This window comes from Rhinatrema bivittatum, unplaced genomic scaffold, assembly GCF_901001135.1.
Source record: "Rhinatrema bivittatum unplaced genomic scaffold, aRhiBiv1.1, whole genome shotgun sequence".
Classification (NCBI taxonomy): Eukaryota; Metazoa; Chordata; class Amphibia; order Gymnophiona; family Rhinatrematidae; genus Rhinatrema; species Rhinatrema bivittatum.
The window spans coordinates 32,877-58,461 of record NW_021821165.1 but is presented as its reverse complement, the minus strand read 5'-3'; the positions used below and the strand labels follow the sequence as shown (position 1 = coordinate 58,461).

At 47.0% G+C, this 25,585-nt stretch overlaps 1 protein-coding gene across 1 annotated transcript in view; it reads right to left on the bottom strand.

Annotated features, from left to right (window-relative positions):
• The window catches only part of LOC115082500 (E3 ubiquitin-protein ligase TRIM39-like), a gene marked incomplete at its 3' end in the record, with an annotated part of 50,050 nt that extends 24,763 nt beyond the window's left edge, over positions 1-25,287 (bottom strand). The window contains exons 1-4 of the mRNA XM_029586729.1: positions 24,885-25,287; positions 18,846-18,899; positions 17,919-18,014; positions 17,231-17,461 (exon numbers count right to left, since the gene is read on the bottom strand). Of these exons, the coding sequence (XP_029442589.1) occupies positions 17,231-17,461; positions 17,919-18,014; positions 18,846-18,899; positions 24,885-25,259 (756 nt within the window). The remainder of the gene's footprint in view (positions 1-17,230; positions 17,462-17,918; positions 18,015-18,845; positions 18,900-24,884) is intronic.
• Positions 25,288-25,585: the final 298 nt, after the last annotated feature.

Genomic DNA, 25,585 nt, shown 5'->3' with positions numbered 1-25,585 from the left:
CACTCTTCGTATTCCTTTCCGGATCATTTATAAAGATATTGAAAAGCCCAGGTCTAAGTCCAGATCCCTGAGGCACTCCACTGTTTACTGTTTTCCACTGGGAAAATTGATCATTTAATCCTACTCTCTGTTTCCTCTGTTTTAACCAGTTCGCAATCCACAAACGGATATCGTCTCCTATCCCATGACTTTTTCATTTTCTTAGAAGCCCCTAATGAGGGACTTTGTCAAACGCCTTCTAAATATCCACATCTACTGGTTCATAATTATCCATGTTTATTAACTCCTTCAAAAAAATGTAGCAGATTTGTGAGGCAAGACTTCCCTTGGGTAAATAAATGCTGTGTCCCATTAAACCATGCCTTTCTATATGCTCTATGATTTTGATGTTTAGAATATTTTCCACTATTTTTCCTGGCACTGAAGTCAGGCTCACCTGTCTATAGTTTCCTGGATCAACCCTGGAATTGTTATTAAATATTGGGATTACATTGGCCACCCTCCAGTCTTCAAGTACAATGGATGATTTTAATGATCAGTTACAAATTTTAACTAATAGATCTGAAATTTCATTTTTTAGTTCCTTCAGATCCCTGGGATGCATACCATCTGGTCCAGGTGATTTGCTACTCTTTAGTTTATCAATCTGGCCTACTTCATCTTCTAGGTTCACAGAGATTTTGTTCAGTTCATTTGAATCATCACCCTTGAAAACCATCTCAGGAACCAGTATCTCCGCAACATTGTCATTAGTAAACACAGAAGTAAAGAATTAATTTAGTCCTTCTACAATGGCCTTAACTTCCATAAGAGCCCCTTTATCCCCTCGGTCATCTAACAGTCCAAACAACTCCCTCTTAATTTTCCTGCTTCAGATATATTTAAAAAGGTTTTTTTTGGGAGCCTTCCAGGAGTATTCCTTACTGATAAAGGGGGATGAGGGATGGTGTTTGACCTATGTTGGATTTAATTGATGGTCATTTAAAAATATAACTCTCAGTTTACTCATTAGGTTTTTGAATATTTCTTTTGTGATCTTTTTCTTTATTATTAAGGCTCCCCAATTAATGTGGACTTAGTAGAATAACAGATGTAGTTATTTTCATATTTGTTTTCTTATGGAATATTGCTATTGTCATTTCCTATTTACTTATTCTTTTTCATTGTAAAATGTTTGAGAAAATTAATAAAGTATAAATACATAAAAAAAATTTTTTAAAGGTTTTTATTATGAGCTTTTGCCTCTACGGCCAACTTGATTTCAAATTCTCTCTTAGCTGCCTTATCAATGTTTTACACTTAACTTGACAATACTTATCCTTTGTCCTGTTTTCTTCACATTGATCCTTTTAACAATTTTTGAAGGACCTTTTTGGATAAAATAGCCTCTTTCACTGTGCCTTTAAACCAAGACAGTAATTGTTTCGTCTTTCTTCGACCTTTCTTAATGCGTGTAACACATTTGGACTGCGCTTCTAAAATGTAATTTGTAACAATGTCCACGCCTGTTTTACATTTTTAACCTTTGTAGCTGCACCTTTCAGTTTTTTTCTATTTCCTCATTTTATCAAAGTGTCCCTTTTGAAAGTTTAATGCTAGAGCCGTGGATTTACTTATTATTCCTCTTCCAGTCATTAATTCAAATTTGATCATGTTATGATCACTATTGCCAAGTGGCCCCACCACCGTTACCGCTCTCACCAAATCCTGTCTTCCAATAAGAATTAAATCTAAAATAGCCCCCTCTCTTGTTGGTTCCTGAACCAATTGCTCCATGAAGCAGTCATTAATTCCATTCAGGAACTTTGTCTCTAGCAAGTCCTGATGTTACATTTACCCAGTCAAAATTGGGGTAATTCAAATCTCACATTATTACTGTGCTGCCAAATTGGTTAGCTTCCCTTATTTCTCTTAGCATTTCATTGTCCAGCTTATCATTTTGTCCAGGTGGATGGTAGTACACTCCTATCACTATACTCTTACACACACGAGATTTCTACCCATATAGATTCTACTGAGCATTTAGTCTCTTGTATGATCTTTATCCTGTTGGACTCTATACCCTCCCGGGCATAACGTTGATCCTCCCTATCATTGCGATATAATTTGTACCCTGATATAGCACTGTCCCATTGGTTATCATCCTTCCACCAGGTCTCGGTGATGCCAATTATGTCAATGTCATCATTTGCTGCTATACACTCTAACTCTCCCATCTTACTTCTTAGACTTCTGGCATTGGCATACAGACAGTTCAACGTGTGTTTTTTATTTGTATTAACAACCTGCTTTTCAGTTGTTAGGGATAATTTGGAATCCTTTAGCTCAGGTTATTCTTTACTTATAGGCACATGGACTGCTTTTCCTTTTATTGGAACCTCTCTCCTGGGATGCCCTATCCTTCAAAGAAACAAGAGATTTCCCCCTTGTTCAAGTTTAAAACTGCTCTATCTCCTTTTTAAAAGTTAACGCCCACAGCCTGGTTCCACTCTGGTTAAAGTGGAGCCCATCCCTTCGGAAGAGACTCCCCTTCCCCAAAAGGTTCCCCAGTTCCTTTCAAAACTGAAACCCTTTCCCTGCACCATCGTCTCATCCACGCATTGAGACTCTGGAGCTCTGCCTGCCTCTGGGGACCTGTGCATGGAACAGGAAGCATTTCAGAGAATGCCACCCTGGAGGTTCTGGATTTCAGCTTTCTATCTAAAATCCTAAATTTGGCTTCCAGAACCTCTCTCCCACATTTTCCTATGTCGTTGGTACCCACATGTACCACGACAGCCGACTCCTCCCCAGCACTGTCTAAAATCCTATCTAGGTGACGCGTGAGGTTCGCCACCTTCTTCCAGTCAGGCAAATTACCAGGCAGTCCTCACGTCCACTAGCCAACCAGCTATCTGCATTTTAATGATCAAATCACCAATTATGATGACCGACCAAATTTTCCCTCCAGGGAAGTTGCCCTGGGTGACTCACCTTCAATGCGAGAGCACAACTCATCACCTGGAGAGCAGATCCTTGCTACAGGGGCTGTGGAGTTTGAAGCCTGGATCATGCCCTGTGACCTCTGGATACCTAGCCCAGAGGCCTTTGGGTAAGATATTTTTATGAGTCTTCCTGTCCTCTTGTGCTGCCAGACGTGCAGGGGCTCTGGAAGCCTGGAACATGCCCTGTAACCTCTGGAGTCCTTGCCTTGTGGCTGCTGGTTACAATAAATAGATGATGATTCCGGTCCTCTTCTGGAGGAAGGGGTGCAGGCCTCTTGAAGCGTGGATCACTCGCTGTGACCTCTGGAGTTCTTGCCCTATGACTGCTGGATAGGACATGTAGATGAGGCTTCTGGTCCTCTTCTGGTGGAAGGGGCGCAGGGCCTCTGGAAGCCTGGATCGCACCCTGTGACCTCTGGAGTCCTTGCCCTGGGGCTGCTGGTTAGGATATGTAGATGAGTCTTCCTTTCCTCTTCTGGTGGAAGGGGTACAGGCCTCTGGAAGCCTGGATCGCACCCTGAGACCTCTGGAGCCCTTGCCCTGGGGCTGCTGGTTAGGATACGTAGATGAGCCTTCCTGCCCTCTTCTGGTGGAATGGGTGCAGGCCTCTGGAAGCCTGGATCGCTCGCTGTGACCTCTGGAGTCCTTGACCTGGGGCTGCTGGATAGGATATGTAGATGATGCTTCCGGTCCTCTTCTGGTACAAGGGGTTCGGGCCTCTGGAAACCTGGATCGCATCCTGTGACTTCTGCAGTCCTTGCTCTGTGGCTGCTGGATAGGATATGTAGCTGATCCTTCCTTACTTCTGGTGGAAAGGGTGTGGGCCTCTGGAAGCCTGGATCATGCCCTGTGACCTCTGGAGTCCTTGCCCTGTTGCTGCTAGATAGGATATGTAGATGAGGTTTCCAGTCCACATCTTGTGTAAGGGGTGCAGGCCTCTGGAATCCTGGATCACTTGCTGTGACCTCTGGAGTCCTTGCTCTGGGGCTGCTGGATAGGATATGTAGATGAGCCTTCCTGACCTCTTCTGGTGGAAGGGGTGCAGGCCTCTGGAATCCTGGATCACTCGCTGTGACCTCTGGAGTCCTTGCTCTGGGGCTGCTGGATAGGATATGTAGATGAGCCTTCCTGACCTCTTCTGGTGGAAGGGGTGCAGGCCTCTGGAATCCTGGATCACTCGCTGTGACCTCTGGAGTCCTTGCCCTGGGGCTGCTGGATAGGATATGTAGATGAGGCTTCTGGTCCTCTTCTGGTGGAAGGGGTGTGGGCCTCTTGAAGCCTGGATCACTCGTTGTGACCTCTGGAGTCATTGCCCTGTGGCTGCTGGATAGGATATGTAGATGAGGCTTCCAGACCTCTTCTGGTGGAAGGGGTGTGGGCCTCTTGAAGCCTGGATCGCACCCTGTGACCTCTGGAGTCCTTACCCTGGGGCTGCCGGATAGGATATGTAGATGAGGCTTCTGGTCCTCTTCTGGTGGAAGGGGTGCAGGCCTCTGGAATCCTGGATCACTCGTTGTGACCTCTGGAGTCATTGCCCTGTGGCTGCTGGATAGGATATAGAAACATAGAAACATAGAAATGACGGCAGAAGAAGACCAAACGGCCCATCCAGTCTGCCCAGCAAGCTTCACATTTTTTTCTCATACTTATCTGTTTCTCTTAGCTCTTTGGTTCTATTTCTCTTCCACCCCCACCATTAATGTAGAGAGCAGTGATGGAGCTGCAACCAAGTGAAATATCAAGCTTGATTAGTTAGGGGTAGTAGGGGTAGTAACCGCCGCAATAAGCAAGCTACACCCATGTTTATTTGTTTTACCCAGACTGTGTTATTCAGCCCTTATTGGTTGTTTTTCTTCTCCCCTGCCGTTGAAGCAGGGAGCTATGCTGGATATGCGTGTAGTATCAGTTTTTCTTCTCCCCTGCCGTTGAAGCAGAGAGCTATGCTGGATATGCGTGAAGTATCAGTTTTTCTTCTCCCCTGCGGTTGAAGCAGGATATGCATTGAAAGTGAAGTATCAGGCTTATTTGGTTTGGGGTAGTAACCGCCGTAACAAGCCAGCTACTCCCCGCTTTGTGAGTGCGAATCCTTTTTTCTTCTCCCCTGCCGTTGAAGCAGAGAGCTATGCTGGATATGCGTGAAGTATCAGTTTTTCTTCTCCCCTGCCGTTGAAGCAGAGAGCTATGCTGGATATGCGTGAAATATCAGTTTTTCTTCTCCCCTGCCGTTGAAGCAGAGAGCTATGCGTGAAGTATCAGTTTTTCTTCTCCCCTACCGTTGAAGCAGAGAGCTATGCTGGATATGCATTGAAAGTGAAGTATCAGGCTTATTTGGTTTGGGGTAGTAACCGCCGTAACAAGCCAGCTACTCCCCACTTTGTGAGTGCGAATCCTTTTTTCCACATTTCCTCTTGCTGTTGTAGCTTAGAGTGATGTTGGAGTCACAGTAACCATGTGTATGTTTATTGAATAAGGGTATTATCTCCAGGCAGTAGCCGTCATTCTGGCGAGCCACCCACTCTTTATTGACGGCCTCTTGATTTTATGGATCCACAGTGTTTATCCCACGCCCCTTTGAAGTCCTTCACAGTTCTGGTCTTCACCACTTCCTTTGGAAGGGCATTCCAGGCATCCACCACCCTCTCCGTGAAGAAATACTTCCTGACATTGGTTCTGAATCTTCCTCCCTGGAGCTTCAAATCGTGACCCCTGGTTCTGCTGATTTTTTTCCTATGGAAAAGGTTTGTCGTTGTCATTGGATCATTAAAACCTTTCAAGTATCTGAAAGTCTGTATCATATCACCTCTGCTCCTCCTTTCCTCCAGGGTGTACATATTTAGATTCTTCAATCTCTCCTCATAAGTCATTTGATGAAGACCTTCCACCTTTTTGGTCACCCTTCTCTGGACCGCCTCCATCTTGTCTCTGTCTCTTCGGAGATACGGTCTCCAGAACTGAACACAATACTCCAGGTGAGGTCTCACCAAGGACCTGTACAAGGGGATAATCACTTCCCTTTTCTTACTCGATATTCCTCTCTCTATGCAGCCCAGCATTCTTCTGGCTTTAGCTATCGCCTTGTCACATTGTTTCGCCGACTTCAGATCATTAGACACCATCACCCCAAGGTCTCTCTCCTGCTCCGTGCACATCAGCCTTTCTCCCCCCATCGAATACAGTTCATTTGGATTTCCACTCCCCATATGCATGACTTTGCACTTCTTGGCATTGAATGTCAGCTGCCATGTCTTCGACCACTCTTCCATCTTCCTTAAATCCCGTCTCATTCTCTCCACTCCTTCCGGCGTGTCCACTCTGTTGCAGATCTTAGTGTCATCCGCAAAAAGACATACCTTACCTTCTATCCCTTCCGCAATGTCGCTCACAAAGATATTGAAAAGGACCGGTCCCAACACCGATCCCTGCGGTACACCGCAGGGATGTAGATGAGGCTTCCAGACCTCTTCTGCTGGAAGGGGTGTGGGCCTCTTGAAGCCTGGTTCGCACCCAGTGACCTCTGGAGTCCTTACCCTGGGGCTGCTGGATAGGATATGTAGATGAGGCTTCTGGTCCTCTTCTGGTGGAAGGGGTGAAGGCCTCTGGAAGGCTGGATTGCTCGCTGTGACCTTAAGGGTAATTAATGTTGTACTGGTCTGGTGATAACACCTGATGCGATGCTTAAACAAGTTCAAAGTAAGATATTCAGTTACATTCAGAGAAAGAGACCCCGAGGGTGGCAAAACTGATTCTTCAAAAATTAGAGATCTAGGGGGCTTGGAGGTGCCTAATTTTCAAAACTGTTTTGTGGCCTCTCTGTTGAAATCTTTAGAGGAAAGGCCTGGGGAATCCGCACTCAAACAGTGGCAAGAACTTATTTATTTTTATTTATTTAAATGATTTATATACCGGAGGTTCCTGTATAATATACATATCACCCCGGTTCACAAAGAACAGTAACTGAACAAGAATTGCTGGAGACGTCCCCTCAGTGGCTCCCCTTGCTTATTTGGTAGAGCGAGAGACCCGAGATGCTTCTCCAATCTATTCCCAATGTCACTAAAGATCTGGGACAAGGGGGAGATCACGTGACACGTGAGAGGGAGCGGATGTAGCCGACCCTCTCGGGCTCCCTGATTTCTAATCTAACCCCATCCGGCCCTATTTGCTGTTCATTTTTGCGTAGAAGTCTCTCAATATCCCAGCGGCTATTATTGGTGAGCGGAACGGTAGCCAGATGTCGACCCGCACGGCGCCAAAGAAAAAGTCAGGCCTACTGACTCGGCCTCTGAGGAGGAACACAGCATGGCGGACCTACCGGCACCAGCGAGCTGGGCAGATCTTCGCACCGCGGTAGTAGAGGCACTGGAGCCAGAGTTTAAAAAACTTTCGTCCCAACTCGGCGAGGTGACCGCAGCGCTTGCTGGCTATGAGGCGCGATTCTCATCCCTAGAGCAACGGGTTTCGGACGGCGAAGATGGCGCCCAGGCCACGCGGTCAGAGGTAGCGGAGCTACGTGCGGAGATCACCCGACACACAGCGTGTATTGAAGACCTTGAAAACAGGTCCAGGAGGTCCAATCTACGTCTGGTAGGCCTCCCAGAGGAAATTGGGGATCGAGATTTGCCCCCAAAAATAGAAAACTGGTTGATTCGCGAACTGTCTCTGGGCAGTGAGCACAGTCCCCTGAGAATAGAAAGAGCTCACCGGTTGGGGAGGAAAAGGGCTCAGCAAGAAAACCCACGCGTAGTAATAATAAAACTGTTAAATTATGCTCAGAAAGTAGCGATCCTGCAGGCCAGCCGTGGGGGGAAAGCGTTGTTGTATGAGGGAAAGAAGATTCTGATCTTCCAAGACTTTTCAGGGGCCCTATCTGCACAGCGCAGGGCTTTCTCCCCACTGTGTGCACAGTTGTTTAATCTGGGTCAGAGAGCTGTGGTAGTTTACCCAGCGAAGGTCCGTGTAAGTACACCTGGAGGACCCAGATGGTTTAGTGAGGTCGCTGACTTAAAAGCTTACATTGGCACCCTGGATCGTGGGGCTGGAGAAAGACCGGGCGGACGCAGCCCTGGGTCGGATACTGGATAAATGTACAGGACAGGCAGCCAGCGACTTAAGCTGAGAAGTTTCTACCGGCAGGGCAAGCATTGCCTAATCTATTGCTTATGGGGGCAGGGGACCTGCACCCTCTGGTTACTTAATATTTGACAGTTAAGTCTGTTCACTGTTTTTTTTTCTCTCTTTTTCCAAGTTTCTGGCACATGCTGGAGCGGTGTGAACAGATCTCCACTTTGTGCTGCAATGGGATATTGGTTTACTACAGGTGTTTCAATATTGTATTGTAAAATTGTTTCTAGGGGGGGAACAAAAGCTGTTATTTGTTCAACTTTTATGTTATGTTATTTCTATGGAGTCCCATCCCTTGTTATGTTGCTGCAAGCTGGATGGGGGGTGAAGAAAGGGGGGAGGGGGCAGAGGGGCCCGAGTGTCTTAGGTGGGGAATTAGTGGAGATGAGACTTCTGGGGAGTCTAGTTAGGGGAAGGGGGGAGGAATGGAGCGGGGAGGAGGGTCAGGGAAAGATACAAGGTGCTGGCATGATACAGATTTCAAACATTTTGGTGGCATGTGGCGTGGGGAAATCACATTCACAGGGAGATGGCCAGAGCTGGGGTGGTCATCATTCCCTTGGAGGTGGGAAATTCTCATTGTTCAAATTACTTTTCTATGGCGTGATATGGGGTAAATGGCTATGCGTAATCTCAAATTGATATCCTGGAATGTATGTGGTATTAATACACCTGTCAAACGGTCGAAGGTATTACAGGCCTTGAAGAGACAGGCTGCGGACATAGCATTCTTGCAGGAAACCCATCTTACAGATGTGGAGCACCTGAAATTGTGTCAGTCTTGGGTGGGTTCGGTGTATTATGCCTCCACCACCACGAGGTCAGCGGGGGTAGCTATCCTGGTGCGCAAAAATCTCCCGCTACAAGTTCTTTCTGAACATAAAGATCCTCAGGGTCGCTTTCTTATTTTAGAAGTAACAATTAATCAGATGCCTGTGGTGTTGTGCAACCTGTATGCCCCGAATTCTCAGCAAATGCCTTTCTTTCAGAATATACATAAAATGTTACTTTCATATATGGACAAATTCCTGGTAGTGGGGGGAGATTACAATTCTTTACAGGACCCCGACTTAGATAGCTCTGCCACTCTGCGGCGGACGGGGGTCAAGGGTCGGGGGATACAGCTCCTTGAACAGAGTTTGCACCTGGTTGATGCATGGCGAGCTCTAAACCCTTTTGAGTGGGACTTTACACATGTCTCCAGAGCTCATTCCACACAATCCCGTATCGACTATTGGTTAGTCAGCACACATTCCTTCTCCAAAATTTCAGGAGTAGGAATTGGAGACATTATTGTCTCAGATCATGCCCCAATTTGGGTGGATCTGGCAGTGCTCCCTCAAGTGAGTGACTGTAGGGGCTGGCGCTTCCCTTATTATCTGGCAGAGGACACAGTGTTTCAAACCTTTTTATTGGAACGATGGACAGATTTTGCAACCCTAAATGCCCAACATAGCAGTGATCCAGTACTGTTCTGGAACACTGCTAAAGCTGTCCTTAGGGGAGATATTATCTTGTATATATCACATCGGAAAAAAGTGCTAAATAATCAATTATTGACCCTGACAAAGAAATTGCAACAGGCTAAAGGGGCACTAAATCGTTCTTGCACATCGGTAACCAAGAGTGATTATAGAACCATTCAATCAGCTTTGAACTCGCTGCTACACCAGAGGGCTAAACACAGCATTCTATATCACCAACATAGGCTCTATAGATATGGTAACAAATCTGGGAAGCTTCTGGCCAACTTAGTTAAGTCTAATAGAGGGTCCCGGCATATCACGGCTCTTCGTACGCCACAAGGCCACATAGTTCATGAAACCCCTAAAATCCTAAAAGTTTTTCGGGATTATTATGCGGCGTTGTATCGGGCTGAGGGCTGGGACTCAAGTCAATGGGACTCATTTAGTGCCGCGTTAAACCTCCCTATCCTGACCCAGGCTCAGCAAGAGGGGCTTAACCGACCCATTACGGAGGATGAGGTTCGACAGGTTATTCGGAGTTCCCCAAGGTTTAAGGCCCCAGGGCCGGATGGATATAGTGCGGACTTTTATAGGTGTCTTTCAGAGCCCCTCTCCCCCTTGTTGCCATTAGTTTTTACAGCACTAATCTCGAAGGGAAGTTTTCCGGTGCATGGGAATAGGGCCCACATCACTCTAATTCCCAAGCCTGGGAAGGATACCCTGCACCCTGCTTCCTATCACCCTATCTCTTTATTAGATGTGGACCATAAACTGTTGGCGAAAATTATGGCAGATAGATTGAGTGCCGTTTTGCCACAGATGATTCAACCGGGCCAAGTAGGCTTTGTGAAAAAACGCTATGCCTTGACTAATATCCGGAAGCTAACAATTGCTTTGGATCTCTGCACCAGACACAATATTCCCTTCCTCATTGCTAGTCTAGATGCAGAGAAGGCTTTCGACCGGGTGGAATGGGGGCTTTATGTTTACCCTATTGAGAGACATGGGATTTGGAGGTTTTTTCTATCAAGCCTTGCAACTCCTATACTCGGGCCCGGTTGCCTCGTTAATGGTGAATGGTCAATTTTCCCCTGAATTCCAGGTCTTTCGGGGTACCCGACAGGGCTGTCCCTTATCCTCTCTCCTTTTTCTCTTGACCCTGGAGCCTCTATTACTGGCTATTCAAACGTTCCTAGCGATCCGAGGGGTGTTATTTCAGGTACCGGGGAAAAAGGAGATTTTCAAATATGCCGCGTTTGTGGACGATCTCTTGGTATTCCTTACTAATCCAAGAGACTCCTTGCCGGCCCTTTTTGAGGTGGTTAGGGACTATGGTGGTATTTCGTGTTTTCGCATTAATTGGGAGAAATCAGAGGCCATGGGATTCCTGATGTCTATACAGGAGCAGTGGGAGGGCCCTTTCCCACTGCACTGGGCGAACGGTGTAATAAAATATTTGGGGATTGATATAGCCTTAGATTTACTTAAGTTATACGACTTAAACATCCAAAAATTACTGAGACTCACGAGAGATAAGCTCAAACTTTGGAAAAGCCTCCCTCTTTCCATAGGGGGGGCGAGTTAATTTGTTTAAGATGATCATACTACCTAAATGGTTGTATGTGTTGCAGAACCTACCACTTATTCTAAAACGTAACGATTTGGCCGCCCTTCAACAGATGATGCGGGCATTTCTTTGGCAGGGGAAAAAGGCGCGCATACCATTGTTCTGGCTTATGTTGCGTTGGGGAGCAGGGGGAATGGGAGTTCCCGACCTTCAGTCTTATTGTGTGGCTGCCAACCTCCGGATTGTTAGGGAATGGATATTGGGAATCCCCTTTTGTATTGACTTGGTGGCTGAATCCACATTGGTGGCCCCCTTCGCGTTGACCTATGTACTGATGGGGCCGGGGAAGGAGCTACCGTCTGCAATCTCTCGGAATCCACTGGTTGTCCCATTTCGAAAATCCTGGCAATACCTTACAAAGAAGTTGGGACTGCCTCGATGTAACCCTTACCTTCTCCCAGTTCAGGGCAACCCAGAGTTTTTACCAGGATCCCAAGATGTTAGTCTGCGGGGATGGGCCTCGAAGGGTATCACTCATTTGGGCACTTGGTGAACCCGGAAGGGATACTAATGCCGTTCCCCACAGTACAACGTATATATGGTTTGACCCGGGTCCAGTTCTTTGGGTATCTACAAATCCGACATTACATATTATCATTGCAGATTGGTACTCAGACTTCCACACATTTAGCGGCGTTAGAATCCTTTTTTCAGTTGGGAAGGGAGCGGCCATTATCTCTCTCGACATATTATAGGGCTCTTCAACGAGGTATGTCACAGCGTACCTATGAGACTTCAGTAGAGCGTTGGACCAAAGATGGAGTATTCACGGTTACAGTGGCAATCTTCTCTGCATGTATGGGGAATTTAAAAAGGTCAAGTGAAAATATGCATTACCGGGAAATGCAATACAAGTTTCTGCGGAGGGCCTTTGTCTCTCCACAGGTTGCGTGGAGAGCGCGGCTCATAACAGATTCGACATGCCCTCGTTGTCACCTTGCAATTGGCACTTTGTCTCACGCATTCTGGGCTTGTCCCCTTGTTCAACAGTTCTGGCAGAAAATTGTAAATTACTTACAACGCCTCCTGAAAATACGTTTTCAAGTTACCCCGCAGCTGATTCTTTTTGATTGCATTCCCCAGTTGGTTATAAGAAAAGTGGGATTGAGAACTCTGATTAAAAAGGCCTGGCTGGTGGGGAAAAAAGTTATTCTACTTAATTGGTTGGAGATATCTGCACCATCGTATTGGACTTGGCGTAATCATTTTCATCGAATGATGTATATGGACAGTTTTACTTCTAAGTTATCGCCAACGCACCGAAGACTTTTCTTGGAGACCTGGGAGGTATATGTGCAGACTTTGCCACATCGGGCTCGCAGCTTGATCCTCAATGCCTGATGTTTGTTTGTTCTTCTTTTTTTGTTTTTTAGGTTAGTGATAGACCCATGCCTTCAATGTTATGATTGGACTCTAGTATACATGGATGTCTCAACTGGTTTGTCAGCCAGGCCTTGGGTAGGGGAAGGGAGGGGGGGGGGGGTAAAGGGGGGTAAAGGGGGAGAGGCGGGACGGGGAGGTTTGGAGAGGGTGAGGGTTTGGGGATAAGCATACTGGACTCCTGTTCCTTCTTGTTTAAGCAGAGCTAGCCCACTATAGTTGTTCAATATGTCAGACTGGGGGAGGTATCAGAGTGCAGCCTCTCCTAGTTTGCTGGCGACATGAGTATTCTCTAGGGTGGCTCTAGAGATGTCTTAGACACAGTTATAGATATCTGGAAGGGGGGAAATTGAGGAGTGTTTCCTCATGGTTCTGTGATTTGTGTCATCAATATCGTTTGCTGTATTATGTTTGCTTGTCTGTTATCGGCAAAGTTTCATATTGTGTCTGAGGATCACTCAATAAAAATTGTATTACAAAAAAAAAAAAAAAAGATCTGGGACAAGGACGGATTGAGGAAAATATCAGCCCGGGGGATTCTTTTCAAAACTGACCCACAAGATATCTGTCTGACTCCCTTGTGCATTTTCCCTGCAGCAGTGTTTCAGCATTTCCCAAAAGCTCGCCAAACTGACCCTTCATAGGTAGATCATGTGACCTGGCGCCTGGAAGAACTGAGCCAAAAACTCTCCAACATAAATGTCACATTTTTCCTAAATAACTAAGTCATAGAATACGCCCTAGACCAGAGGTGAGCAAACGGAGCTGCAGGCCCTCTTCCATCCATGCAATCAGTTGCCATCCGCCCACAAGTTCTGGTTCCCTCCCTCATAATTATATCTTGCATTCCTGATCTGGGATTAAAGTCTTTTGTCAACCAATCAGCTCATGAACCAGTTCCCAAGTAATGTGACAGCCACACTGCCAGCCAGGGCCAGACACACACACAGTCTCTCAGACACAGACTCTTGCCCTCAGTGTATGGGTGTGTGATAGAGAAAGTGTGTGCATGGGTGTATTTCTGTGTCAGGGAGAAAGACACCCACAGCCTCACTCTCTCTCTGAAACACACATTCTGTCATTGTACTGCTGCTGCTCATCTGCTCACACAGTGAGCACCTCTGCTTCAGTACTGCCACAGGATTATCTAAAAAGGTTTTGCTCGCTGCCAGCACTCACCCTCTCCCTTTCTCACCCTCACTCCAGGAGACTCACTGTTTCCACAGCCAGTTGACCCTTTCAGGAGGAAAGCCCAGCCTGCAGACGCCTCCCCAGCATTGCATCGGCACTTCCTCTTGGCTCACTCCATCCCTTTTTGTGACTGTAGCTCGCCTCCACTTCTCCATACCCCCCACCACCATTCCAGTGCATTCCCATTGACTGAGTGCTACAGAGTCTGCTGCTTTTATAGTTCCCCAGGCTCAGCACTGCCTTCCTACTCTGTTACAACAGGCCCTAAAACACCAATACACCTGATATTAGAATAACAGAACAAGCCAAGCTGTTATAGATCCCTACGCTAGCAGAATACCTCATCTCAGTCACACATGCAGAATAGACAGACCCTCACCAAATACAGAATAAAGAGACAATAAAGCTGAACTGGAAACATGCAAACAAAAACTGAATTGGAAACCATAACAAGACAGACTCCGTATGCAGTGCAATGACAGAAAAACAGAAACATCACCATTCCTCATTAAACATCAAACAAAATCAAGATATGATAATAGTAAAGCCATACTCATAATAACAATAAATATCTCAAAGCAGCTGATGAATAGAACATTGAATGATTAAAAATATATAGCACTGGAAAATTAAAACAAAAAAACAATCAGTAAAGTATTTCCAACCAGCAGACGCATCAAACGACACCCAATAATTAAAACTAACGCTATAAAAAAATCCTCTGCTCTCCATACCTGGGAACTTTAGGCTCCAGTCACCCTCAGATTGTCATGGATTAGTCAGGGATAGGAGGTGAGCACAAACTTTCTCCTCTCTCTTATATATTCACACTTTCTAACATATATGCTCATTCTCACACAGACTCCCTTATATTTTCTCTCACACACACACGCTCACTGTTTTAAATAGTCCTCTTGCTCACACAAATGCTCATTGGCCTGCTCGATCTCTCTCACTCACATACGTGTTCACAGCTCACTCAGGCTTGCTCACACACATGCTCTGGAAAACACAGTAAGCCTGACTATTATGCATTGCAACAATGGAAAAACAGAAACATCATTCCTCAAACAACATTAAGCAATAAAGTAAGAAATATAAAATATCATTCATAATATTAAAACAATACTAAAAAAAAGAATAAATATGTCAAGTAGGCAACATCCATCGAACATCAAGTAATTATCATAAGTTTTTTCTAATATTTCCCAAACATCAAGTATTTCAAACAGCAGACACATGAAATAACCCCCCAAATTTAAAATAATAGGATTAAAAATTTCTAACTCTCCATACCTGGAATCATTTGGTTTCCAGTCACACAAAGATTGTTGTGGGGACCTCACAATATTTACTTCTCTCCACCTCCCCAACAAACACTCATGCTGTCACACACACAGGCTCTCTCTCACTCACATACACGCTGTCACATACACCAGGCTCTGTTACTCTCTCTTACACACACACACAGTCTCAGGCTCTCACAGACACATACAGGCCCTCTCAGTCTGTTAATCATACGCAGTCTCTCACACATACACAGGCTCTGTTACTGTCTCACACACACACACACACACACACAGTCTCAAGCTTTCAGACACATACAGGCCCTCTCAGTCTGTCAATCATACGCAGTCTCTCACACATACACAGGCTCTGTCGTACGTTCATAAACCTGCAGATTCTCTTGCACACACACACACACACGCGCGCAGTCTCTCTCTCATACACACATATAGCTTTCAGGCCTCCCCCTTCTTCTGGCCTTCCCTTTCTAGGCTGTGGGATGGCAGCGCTGCTCGTCAATGCTGGAAGGCAGGTGGAAGAAGGTCACTGCTACACGCAGCTCCTGTACGGTGGCCATCTTTTCCATAGACCTAAACTGGTCACTTGAAGACTGGTGGGGAGAGGTCAGACGGTGTCCATCCCCTTCCTCTCATTTGCATATATGTGATCCCACTCCCCGTGAACCATACTGAGGGCCCTCCAGTTCCTGATAATTTTGCTTTCTCCCTCACAAATGTCCATCTTCTTTCTCTCACTCACACATTCTCTCTCCCTCCTCACTCATACCCATGATCTCATCTCTCTGTCGCACACAGACATACTCTCTCCCTCTCTCACACACATATTCTCTCTCCCTCCTCATTCATACCCATGATCTCATCTCTCTGTCACAAACACAAATACTCTCTCCCCCTCTCTCACACACACATTCTCTCTCCCTCCTCACTCACACCCATGTTCTCATCTCTCTGTTACACACACACACACACACACACACACACACACATACTTTCTCCCTCTCTCACAGACACATTCTCTCTCCCTCCTCACTCATACCTATGTTCTCATCTCTCTGTCAGACACATACATACTCTCTCTCCCTCTCTCATACACATAAATTTCTCTCCCACTTTCTCCCACTCACATACATGCTCTCTCACTCTCACACACACACATGGCCTGCCCTCCTCATTTTTTTCCTGACTGGGGCACTACCGATGTCCCAACAAACAGGAATGGGGAGAGAGGGGAAGGGGAAGCTGAAGAACAGAGAAATACTCCCCTCACCCCCCAGCAAAGGGGCAACTTTATCTGGAGGGAGGTCAGAGCTGGACTCTAGATAGGAGGACAGTGGTGCACAGGTCGATTGCAGCATAGCAAGGTCCCATGTGTAGTTAGCAGGCAATATCACAGAATGACCACAGCTGTGGCACCAGCACGGGACTCGCATGGCCAGAGGGGAAATCTCCATTGCCTGCAAGGTGGGGAGGAGAGGGTCTCTCTTTGGGCCACCTCCATGCAGGATCTCTTCACAGCAGGAAGCTGGAAAAATCACCTGATCAGAGCGACCGGCCCACGGGGGCTGCCCGATCCCACGACAGGACAATCCACCCCTGATCTGGGATCCTACAGAGGAAAGTCAGGAGTTACTGGAAGATGCTCCCTCTATCTCTGATTTGTTATAATAAATCCTCTGTGCCAGGACTTACGTCCCAGCTTTCCAAGAGCCGGGACAGGCTGGGGCTTTCAAGACTTGGCTTATTCTTCCAGGGGAGGAAGATTTACACTTTACACAATTGTCTGCAAAATATCAGCAGCCGACCACTGATTGCTCCCGTTATATTCAGATTTGCTGTTTCTTCAATCAAAAGGAGCATTTTTAAGTGGCTGAAAATTCTCCTGAGTGAATGCAGCCAAGACCCAGATCTAATTCCTGATCTTACACAATTATAATATCAAGTAATCCTGAAAATCTCCCTGTCTGCACCTATGCACATAATTATTCCTACCTCAGATTCCCACTGATTTATCTGATGTGTTTAGCCTGCCTTATGTATCACTACAGCTGATATTCACAGGGAAATGATTATTTTAGGGTTTTTATATTGTAAGTGAATCCCAGCAGCCCTCATGGCAGATCTGTAACTTCCTTAGAAATCTCTCTGAGCTGTCACCTTCAGTAACTCTGCCGCTGGCTGCTGACTCTTCTCCTCTATCTCGGAGATCAGGAGCTTGATGGAGGAGCTTTGCTCTTCTAGCCGGGTCACATTTTCCCCGATTCTCTGCAGAATCTTCTTCTCTTCCTCCTCCAGGCTGGAGAGAAGGATTCGCTTCTCCTCAGTCAGAAACCGCTGCATCTCCTCAAAGTCAGACTCAACCCTCCGTCTCTTGATCTCTGTCTGGCTCTGCATGGAACAAAGAGATGGAAATCTCAGTAACACGGCCCTGGTTTAGGTGCACAGAGCTCTGGATGCAGCTCCTGCAATGAACAAGGAATCTCTGCTGTTCCCAGAGCCCTCCTGAGCTTTGTGTCACCCGAGGATCCACCACCAGAAACTGCGTCACAGCTCTCAGGAGTCAATCAAAAGCTACAAATATCAAATGCTTACATCAGAGGAAAGTTATCTCTCACTTCACACGTGGTTAAGGGGTAAATGTACATCCTGGAGTGCAACTGGTTAAATAGCATCAGGCCCAGGTATCCCTGGCCTCTAAGGGAGAGAGCGGAAATGATCCCCAATCTGCCTGTCCTCAGCTAATAAGCACCAGAAATACTCCCAGCCCCTCTGTAACAAGGCAGGATGGATCCTAGGATCCTCTGATTGATCTGGTTCAGGGCACTGAGGAGACACAGACACCCACCCTCAGCTCCTCAGCTTTCCTCTCCTCACTGGATTTAAGCTTCAGAAGATCTTCCAGCTCCTTTCTCACTCGCTCCAAGTGCATTTGGATTTTATTCTGTGAAAAATAAACATCTTTGGTTTTAGTTTCATTATTATATTTAAGCACAGAATTTCCACATACAGAGTACATGTGAGATAACATCGCCAGTTTAGATAATCTTTAAAAAGCAGACTGATTTATGAATATATTTCAAATACAGGTCAGTGCGCAGTAGCCAGGGCTGAAGTCTGGACAAGAGCTGTTACTGCTCACAAGTTTCCATCCTGGGCTAATTCATCCCCTTTTTGTGAGATTTTAGAGGTAAAAATGTCAGTAATGGGTGAAAAAGCAAAAGTCTGTGAGTAACTTCAAACATGCACTAAACATCCTGATTTCCAGGCACAAGATGTGTGATTCACTGTGATAATAAAGATACTGACACACACCTTGTATTCCTGCACAGCCTCCTGTATGGGGATCACGGTGTGAGATCTGTGACCCCGGGACACACTGTGATAATAAAGATACTGACACACACCTTGTATTCCTGCACAGCCTCCTGTATGGGGATCACAATGTGAGATCTGTGACCCCGGGACACACTGTGATAATAAAGATACTGACACACACCTTGTATTCCTGCACAGCCTCCTGTATGGGGGTCACAGTGTGAGATCTGTGACTCCGGGACACACTGTGATAATAAAGATACTGACACACACCTTGTATTCCTGCACAGCCTCCTGTATGGGGATCACAGTGTGAGATCTGTGACCCCGGGACACACTGTGATAATAAAGATACTGACACACACCTTGTATTCCTGCACAGCCTCCTGTATGGGGATCACAGTGTGAGATCTGTGACCCCGGGACACACTGTGATAATAAAGATACTGACACACACCTTGTATTCCTGCACAGCCTCCTGTATGGGGGTCACGGTGTGAGATCTGTGACCCCGGGACACACTGTGATAATAAAGATACTGACACACACCTTGTATTCCTGCACAGCCTCCTGTATGGGGATCACGGTGTGAGATCTGTGACCCCGGGACACACTGTGATAATAAAGATACTGACACACACCTTGTATTCCTGCACAGCCTCCTGTATGGGGATCACAGTGTGAGATCTGTGACCCCGGGACACACTGTGATAATAAAGATACTGACACACACCTTGTATTCCTGCACAGCCTCCTGTATGGGGATCACAGTGTGAGATCTGTGACCCCGGGACACACTGTGATAATAAAGATACTGACACACACCTTGTATTCCTGCACAGCCTCCTGTATGGGGATCACGGTGTGAGATCTGTGACCCCGGGACACACTGTGATAATAAAGATACTGACACACACCTTGTATTCCTGCACAGCCTCCTGTATGGGGATCACAGGTGTGAGATCTGTGACCCCGGGACACACTGTGATAATAAAGATACTGACACACACCTTGTATTCCTGCACAGCCTCCTGTATGGGGGATCACAGGTGTGAGATCTGTGACCCCGGGACACACTGTGATAATAAAGATACTGACACACACCTTGTATTCCTGCACATGCCTCCTGTATGGGGATCACGGTGTGAGATCTGTGACCCCGGGACACACTGTGATAATAAAGATACTGACACTCACCTTGTATTCCTGCACAGCCTCCTGTATGGGGATCACGGTGTGAGATCTGTGACCCCGGGACACACTGTGATAATAAAGATACTGACACACACCTTGTATTCCTGCACAGCCTCCTGTATGGGGATCACGGTGTGAGATCTGTGACCCCGGGACACACTGTGATAATAAAGATACTGACACACACCTTGTATTCCTGCACAGCCTCCTGTATGGGGATCACGGTGTGAGATCTGTGACCCCGGGACACACTGTGATAATAAAGATACTGACACACACCTTGTATTCCTGCACAGCCTCCTGTATGGGGATCACGGTGTGAGATCTGTGACCCCGGGACACACTGTGATAATAAAGATACTGACACACACCTTGTATTCCTGCACAGCCTCCTGTATGGGGATCACAGGTGTGAGATCTGTGACCCCGGGACACACTGTGATAATAAAGATACTGACACACACCTTGTATTCCTGCACAGCCTCCTGTATGGGGATCACAGGTGTGAGATCTGTGACCCCGGGACACACTGTGATAATAAAGATACTGACACACACCTTGTATTCCTGCACAGCCTCCTGTATGGGGATCACAGTGTGAGATCTGTGACCCCGGGACACACTGTGATAATAAAGATACTGACACACACCTTGTATTCCTGCACAGCCTCCTGTATGGGGATCACAGGTGTGAGATCTGTGACCCCGGGACACACTGTGATAATAAAGATACTGACACACACCTTGTATTCCTGCACAGCCTCCTGTATGGGGATCACAGTGTGAGATCTGTGACCCCGGGACACACTGTGATAATAAAGATACTGACACACACCTTGTATTCCTGCACAGCCTCCTGTATGGGGATCACAGTGTGAGATCTGTGACCCCGGGACACACTGTGATAATAAAGATACTGACACACACCTTGTATTCCTGCACAGCCTCCTGTATGGGGATCACAGTGTGAGATCTGTGACCCCGGGACACACTGTGATAATAAAGATACTGACACACACCTTGTATTCCTGCACAGCCTCCTGTATGGGGATCACAGGTGTGAGATCTGTGACCCCGGGACACACTGTGATAATAAAGATACTGACACACACCTTGTATTCCTGCACAGCCTCCTGTATGGGGATCACAGTGTGAGATCTGTGACCCCGGGACACACTGTGATAATAAAGATACTGACACACACCTTGTATTCCTGCACAGCCTCCTGTATGGGGATCACAGTGTGAGATCTGTGACCCCGGGACACACTGTGATAATAAAGATACTGACACACACCTTGTATTCCTGCACAGCCTCCTGTATGGGGATCACAGGTGTGAGATCTGTGACCCCGGGACACACTGTGATAATAAAGATACTGACACACACCTTGTATTCCTGCACAGCCTCCTGTATGGGGATCATGGTGTGAGATCTGTGACCCCGGGACACACTGTGATAATATAGATACTGACACACACTTTGTATTCCTGCACAGCGTCCTGTATGGGGATCACAGTGTGAGATCTGAGACCCCGGGACACACTGTGATAATAAAGATACTGACACACACCTTGTATTCCTGCACAGCCTCCTGTATGGGGATCACAGTGTGAGATCTGTGACCCCGGGACACACTGTGATAATAAAGATACTGACACACACCTTGTATTCCTGCACTGCCTCCTGTATGGGGATCACAGTGTGAGATCTGTGACCCCGGGACACACTGTGATAATAAAGATACTGACACACACCTTGTATTCCTGCACAGCCTCCTCTATGGGGATCACGGTGTGAGATTGGTGACCCCGGGAATCACTGTGATAATAAAGATACTGACACACACCTTGTATTCCTGCACAGCCTCCTGTATGGGGATCACGGTGTGAGATCTGTGACCCCGGGACACACTGTGATAATAAAGATACTGACACACACCTTGTATTCCTGCACAGCCTCCTGTATGGGGATCACGGTGTGAGATCTGTGACCCCGGGACACACTGTGATAATAAAGATACTGACACACACCTTGTATTCCTGCACAGCCTCCTGTATGGGGATCACAGGTGTGAGATCTGTGACCCCGGGACACACTGTGATAATAAAGATACTGACACACACCTTGTATTCCTGCACAGCCTCCTGTATGGGGATCACGGTGTGAGATCTGTGACCCCGGGACACACTGTGATAATAAAGATACTGACACACACCTTGTATTCCTGCACAGCCTCCTGTATGGGGATCACAGGTGTGAGATCTGTGACCCCGGGACACACTGTGATAATAAAGATACTGACACACACCTTGTATTCCTGTACAGCCTCCTGTATGGGGATCACAGTGTGAGATCTGTGACCCCGGGACACACTGTGATAATAAAGATACTGACACACACCTTGTATTCCTGCACAGCCTCCTGTATGGGGATCACAGTGTGAGATCTGTGACCCCGGGACACACTGTGATAATAAAGATACTGACACACACCTTGTATTCCTGCACAGCCTCCTGTATGGGGATCACGGTGTGAGATCTGTGACCCCGGGACACACTGTGATAATAAAGATACTGACACACACCTTGTATTCCTGCACATGCCTCCTGTATGGGGATCACAGGTGTGAGATCTGTGACCCCGGGACACACTGTGATAATAAAGATACTGACACTCACCTTGTATTCCTGCACAGCCTCCTGTATGGGGATCACGGTGTGAGATCTGTGACCCCGGGACACACTGTGATAATAAAGATACTGACACACACCTTGTATTCCTGCACAGCCTCCTGTATGGGGATCACAGGTGTGAGATCTGTGACCCCGGGACACACTGTGATAATAAAGATACTGACACTCACCTTGTATTCCTGCACAGCCTCCTGTATGGGGATCACAGGTGTGAGATCTGTGACCCCGGGACACACTGTGATAATAAAGATACTGACACACACCTTGTATTCCTGCACAGCCTCCTGTATGGGGATCAGGGTGTGAGATCTGTGACCCCGGGACACACTGTGATAATAAAGATACTGACACACACCTTGTATTCCTGCACAGCCTCCTGTATGGGGATCACGGTGTGAGATCTGTGACCCCGGGACACACTGTGATAATAAAGATACTGACACACACCTTGTATTCCTGCACAGCCTCCTGTATGGGGATCACAGTGTGAGATCTGTGACCCCGGGACACACTGTGATAATAAAGATACTGACACACACCTTGTATTCCTGCACAGCCTCCTGTATGGGGATCACAGTGTGAGATCTGTGACCCCGGGACACACTGTGATAATAAAGATACTGACACACACCTTGTATTCCTGCACAGCCTCCTGTATGGGGATCACAGGTGTGAGATCTGTGACCCCGGGACACACTGTGATAATAAAGATACTGACACACACCTTGTATTCCTGCACAGCCTCCTGTATGGGGATCACAGGTGTGAGATCTGTGACCCCGGGACACACTGTGATAATAAAGATACTGACACACACCTTGTATTCCTGCACAGCCTCCTGTATGGGGATCACAGTGTGAGATCTGTGACCCCGGGACACACTGTGATAATAAAGATACTGACACACACCTTGTATTCCTGCACAGCCTCCTGTATGGGGATCACAGTGTGAGATCTGTGACCCCGGGACACACTGTGATAATAAAGATACTGACACACACCTTGTATTCCTGCACAGCCTCCTGTATGGGGATCACGGTGTGAGATCTGTGACCCCGGGACACACTGTGATAATAAAGATACTGACACACACCTTGTATTCCTGCACAGCCTCCTGTATGGGGATCACAGTGTGAGATCTGTGACCCCGGGACACACTGTGATAATAAAGATACTGACACACACCTTGTATTCCTGCACAGCCTCCTGTATGGGGATCACGGTGTGAGATCTGTGACCCCGGGACACACTGTGATAATAAAGATACTGACACACACCTTGTATTCCTGCACAGCCTCCTGTATGGGGGTCACAGTGTGAGATCTGTGACCCCGGGACACACTGTGATAATAAAGATACTGACACACACCTTGTATTCCTGCACAGCCTCCTGTATGGGGATCACGGTGGGAGATCTGTGACCCCGGGACACACTGTGATAATAAAGATACTGACACACACCTTGTATTCCTGCACAGCCTCCTGTATGGGGATCACAGTGTGAGATCTGTGACCCCGGGACACACTGTGATAATAAAGATACTGACACACACCTTGTATTCCTGCACAGCCTCCTGTATGGGGATCACGGTGTGAGATCTGTGACCCCGGGACACACTGTGATAATAAAGATACTGACACACACCTTGTATTCCTGCACAGCCTCCTGTATGGGGATCACGGTGTGAGATCTGTGACCCCGGGACACACTGTGATAATAAAGATACTGACACACACCTTGTATTCCTGCACAGCCTCCTGTATGGGGATCACGGTGTGAGATCTGTGACCCCGGGACACACTGTGATAATAAAGATACTGACACACACCTTGTATTCCTGCACAGCCTCCTGTATGGGGATCACAGTGTGAGATCTGTGACCCCGGGACACACTGTGATAATAAAGATACTGACACTACACCTTGTATTCCTGCACATGCCTCCTGTATGGGGATCACAGTGTGAGATCTGTGACCCCGGGACACACTGTGATAATAAAGATACTGACACACACCTTGTATTCCTGCACAGCCTCCTGTATGGGGATCACAGTGTGAGATCTGTGACCCCGGGACACACTGTGATAATAAAGATACTGACACACACCTTGTATTCCTGCACAGCCTCCTGTATGGGGATCACGGTGTGAGATCTGTGACCCCGGGACACACTGTGATAATAAAGATACTGACACACACCTTGTATTCCTGCACAGCCTCCTGTATGGGGGTCACGGTGTGAGATCTGTGACCCCGGGACACACTGTGATAATAAAGATACTGACACACACCTTGTATTCCTGCACAGCCTCCTGTATGGGGATCACGGTGTGAGATCTGTGACCCCGGGACACACTGTGATAATAAAGATACTGACACACACCTTGTATTCCTGCACAGCCTCCTGTATGGGGATCACGGTGTGAGATCTGTGACCCCGGGACACACTGTGATAATAAAGATACTGACACTCACCTTGTATTCCTGCACAGCCTCCTGTATGGGGATCACAGTGTGAGATCTGTGACCCCGGGACACACTGTGATAATAAAGATACTGACACACACCTTGTATTCCTGCACAGCCTCCTGTATGGGGATCACGGTGTGAGATCTGTGGTCCCTGGGACTCTCTACAAATAACACAGATTGGTCTCTGATCCTCTTCACAGAACAGCTTCAGCTTCTCCTCGTGCTCCTCACACAGATTCTCCTCTTTCTGTCTCACTGAGCTCTCAGAAAGCTTTTTCGCTATTTCTGTCACATTTGCCAGCTTCCTGTTAGTCCTGAGGTTCCTCTGCTGGGAGGTTTCCCTGCACTGGGGACAGGGGAAGTTTGTGTCTCTCCCCTCCCAGGTCTGAGTGATACAGGAGCGGCAGAAGTTGTGTCCACAGTCTAAGGTCACCGGATCTGTAAAATAATCCAAACAGATGGGACAAGAAGCTTCATCTCGCAGACTCTCAGCAGGGTTTGCAGCAGCCATGGCTCTTGCAGGAAAGAAATGAAAGGTTTCGGTTTCAGTTTCCTGTGCTGACAGGAGATTTCCGTGAAATTCAGGGAGTGTCTCTCTGGGACAGGAGGTTTTCAGCTTTCTGCATGCAGCCCCATCTGGGAGACAGGGACGCCCACCCCATAGTGAAGAAAATCACCAAATCCACTGTGAAAAGTCTCTAAATTGAGTAAAATGTAGCTAAAACCACAGTGTGAACACTGAACGGGGAAGGAAAGATTTTTACAATAATTCTACATTCATAACCTTTGCAGTGAGAAAAATATATTCAGGGTCTCTCACCTGGTGCTGGAAGCTGA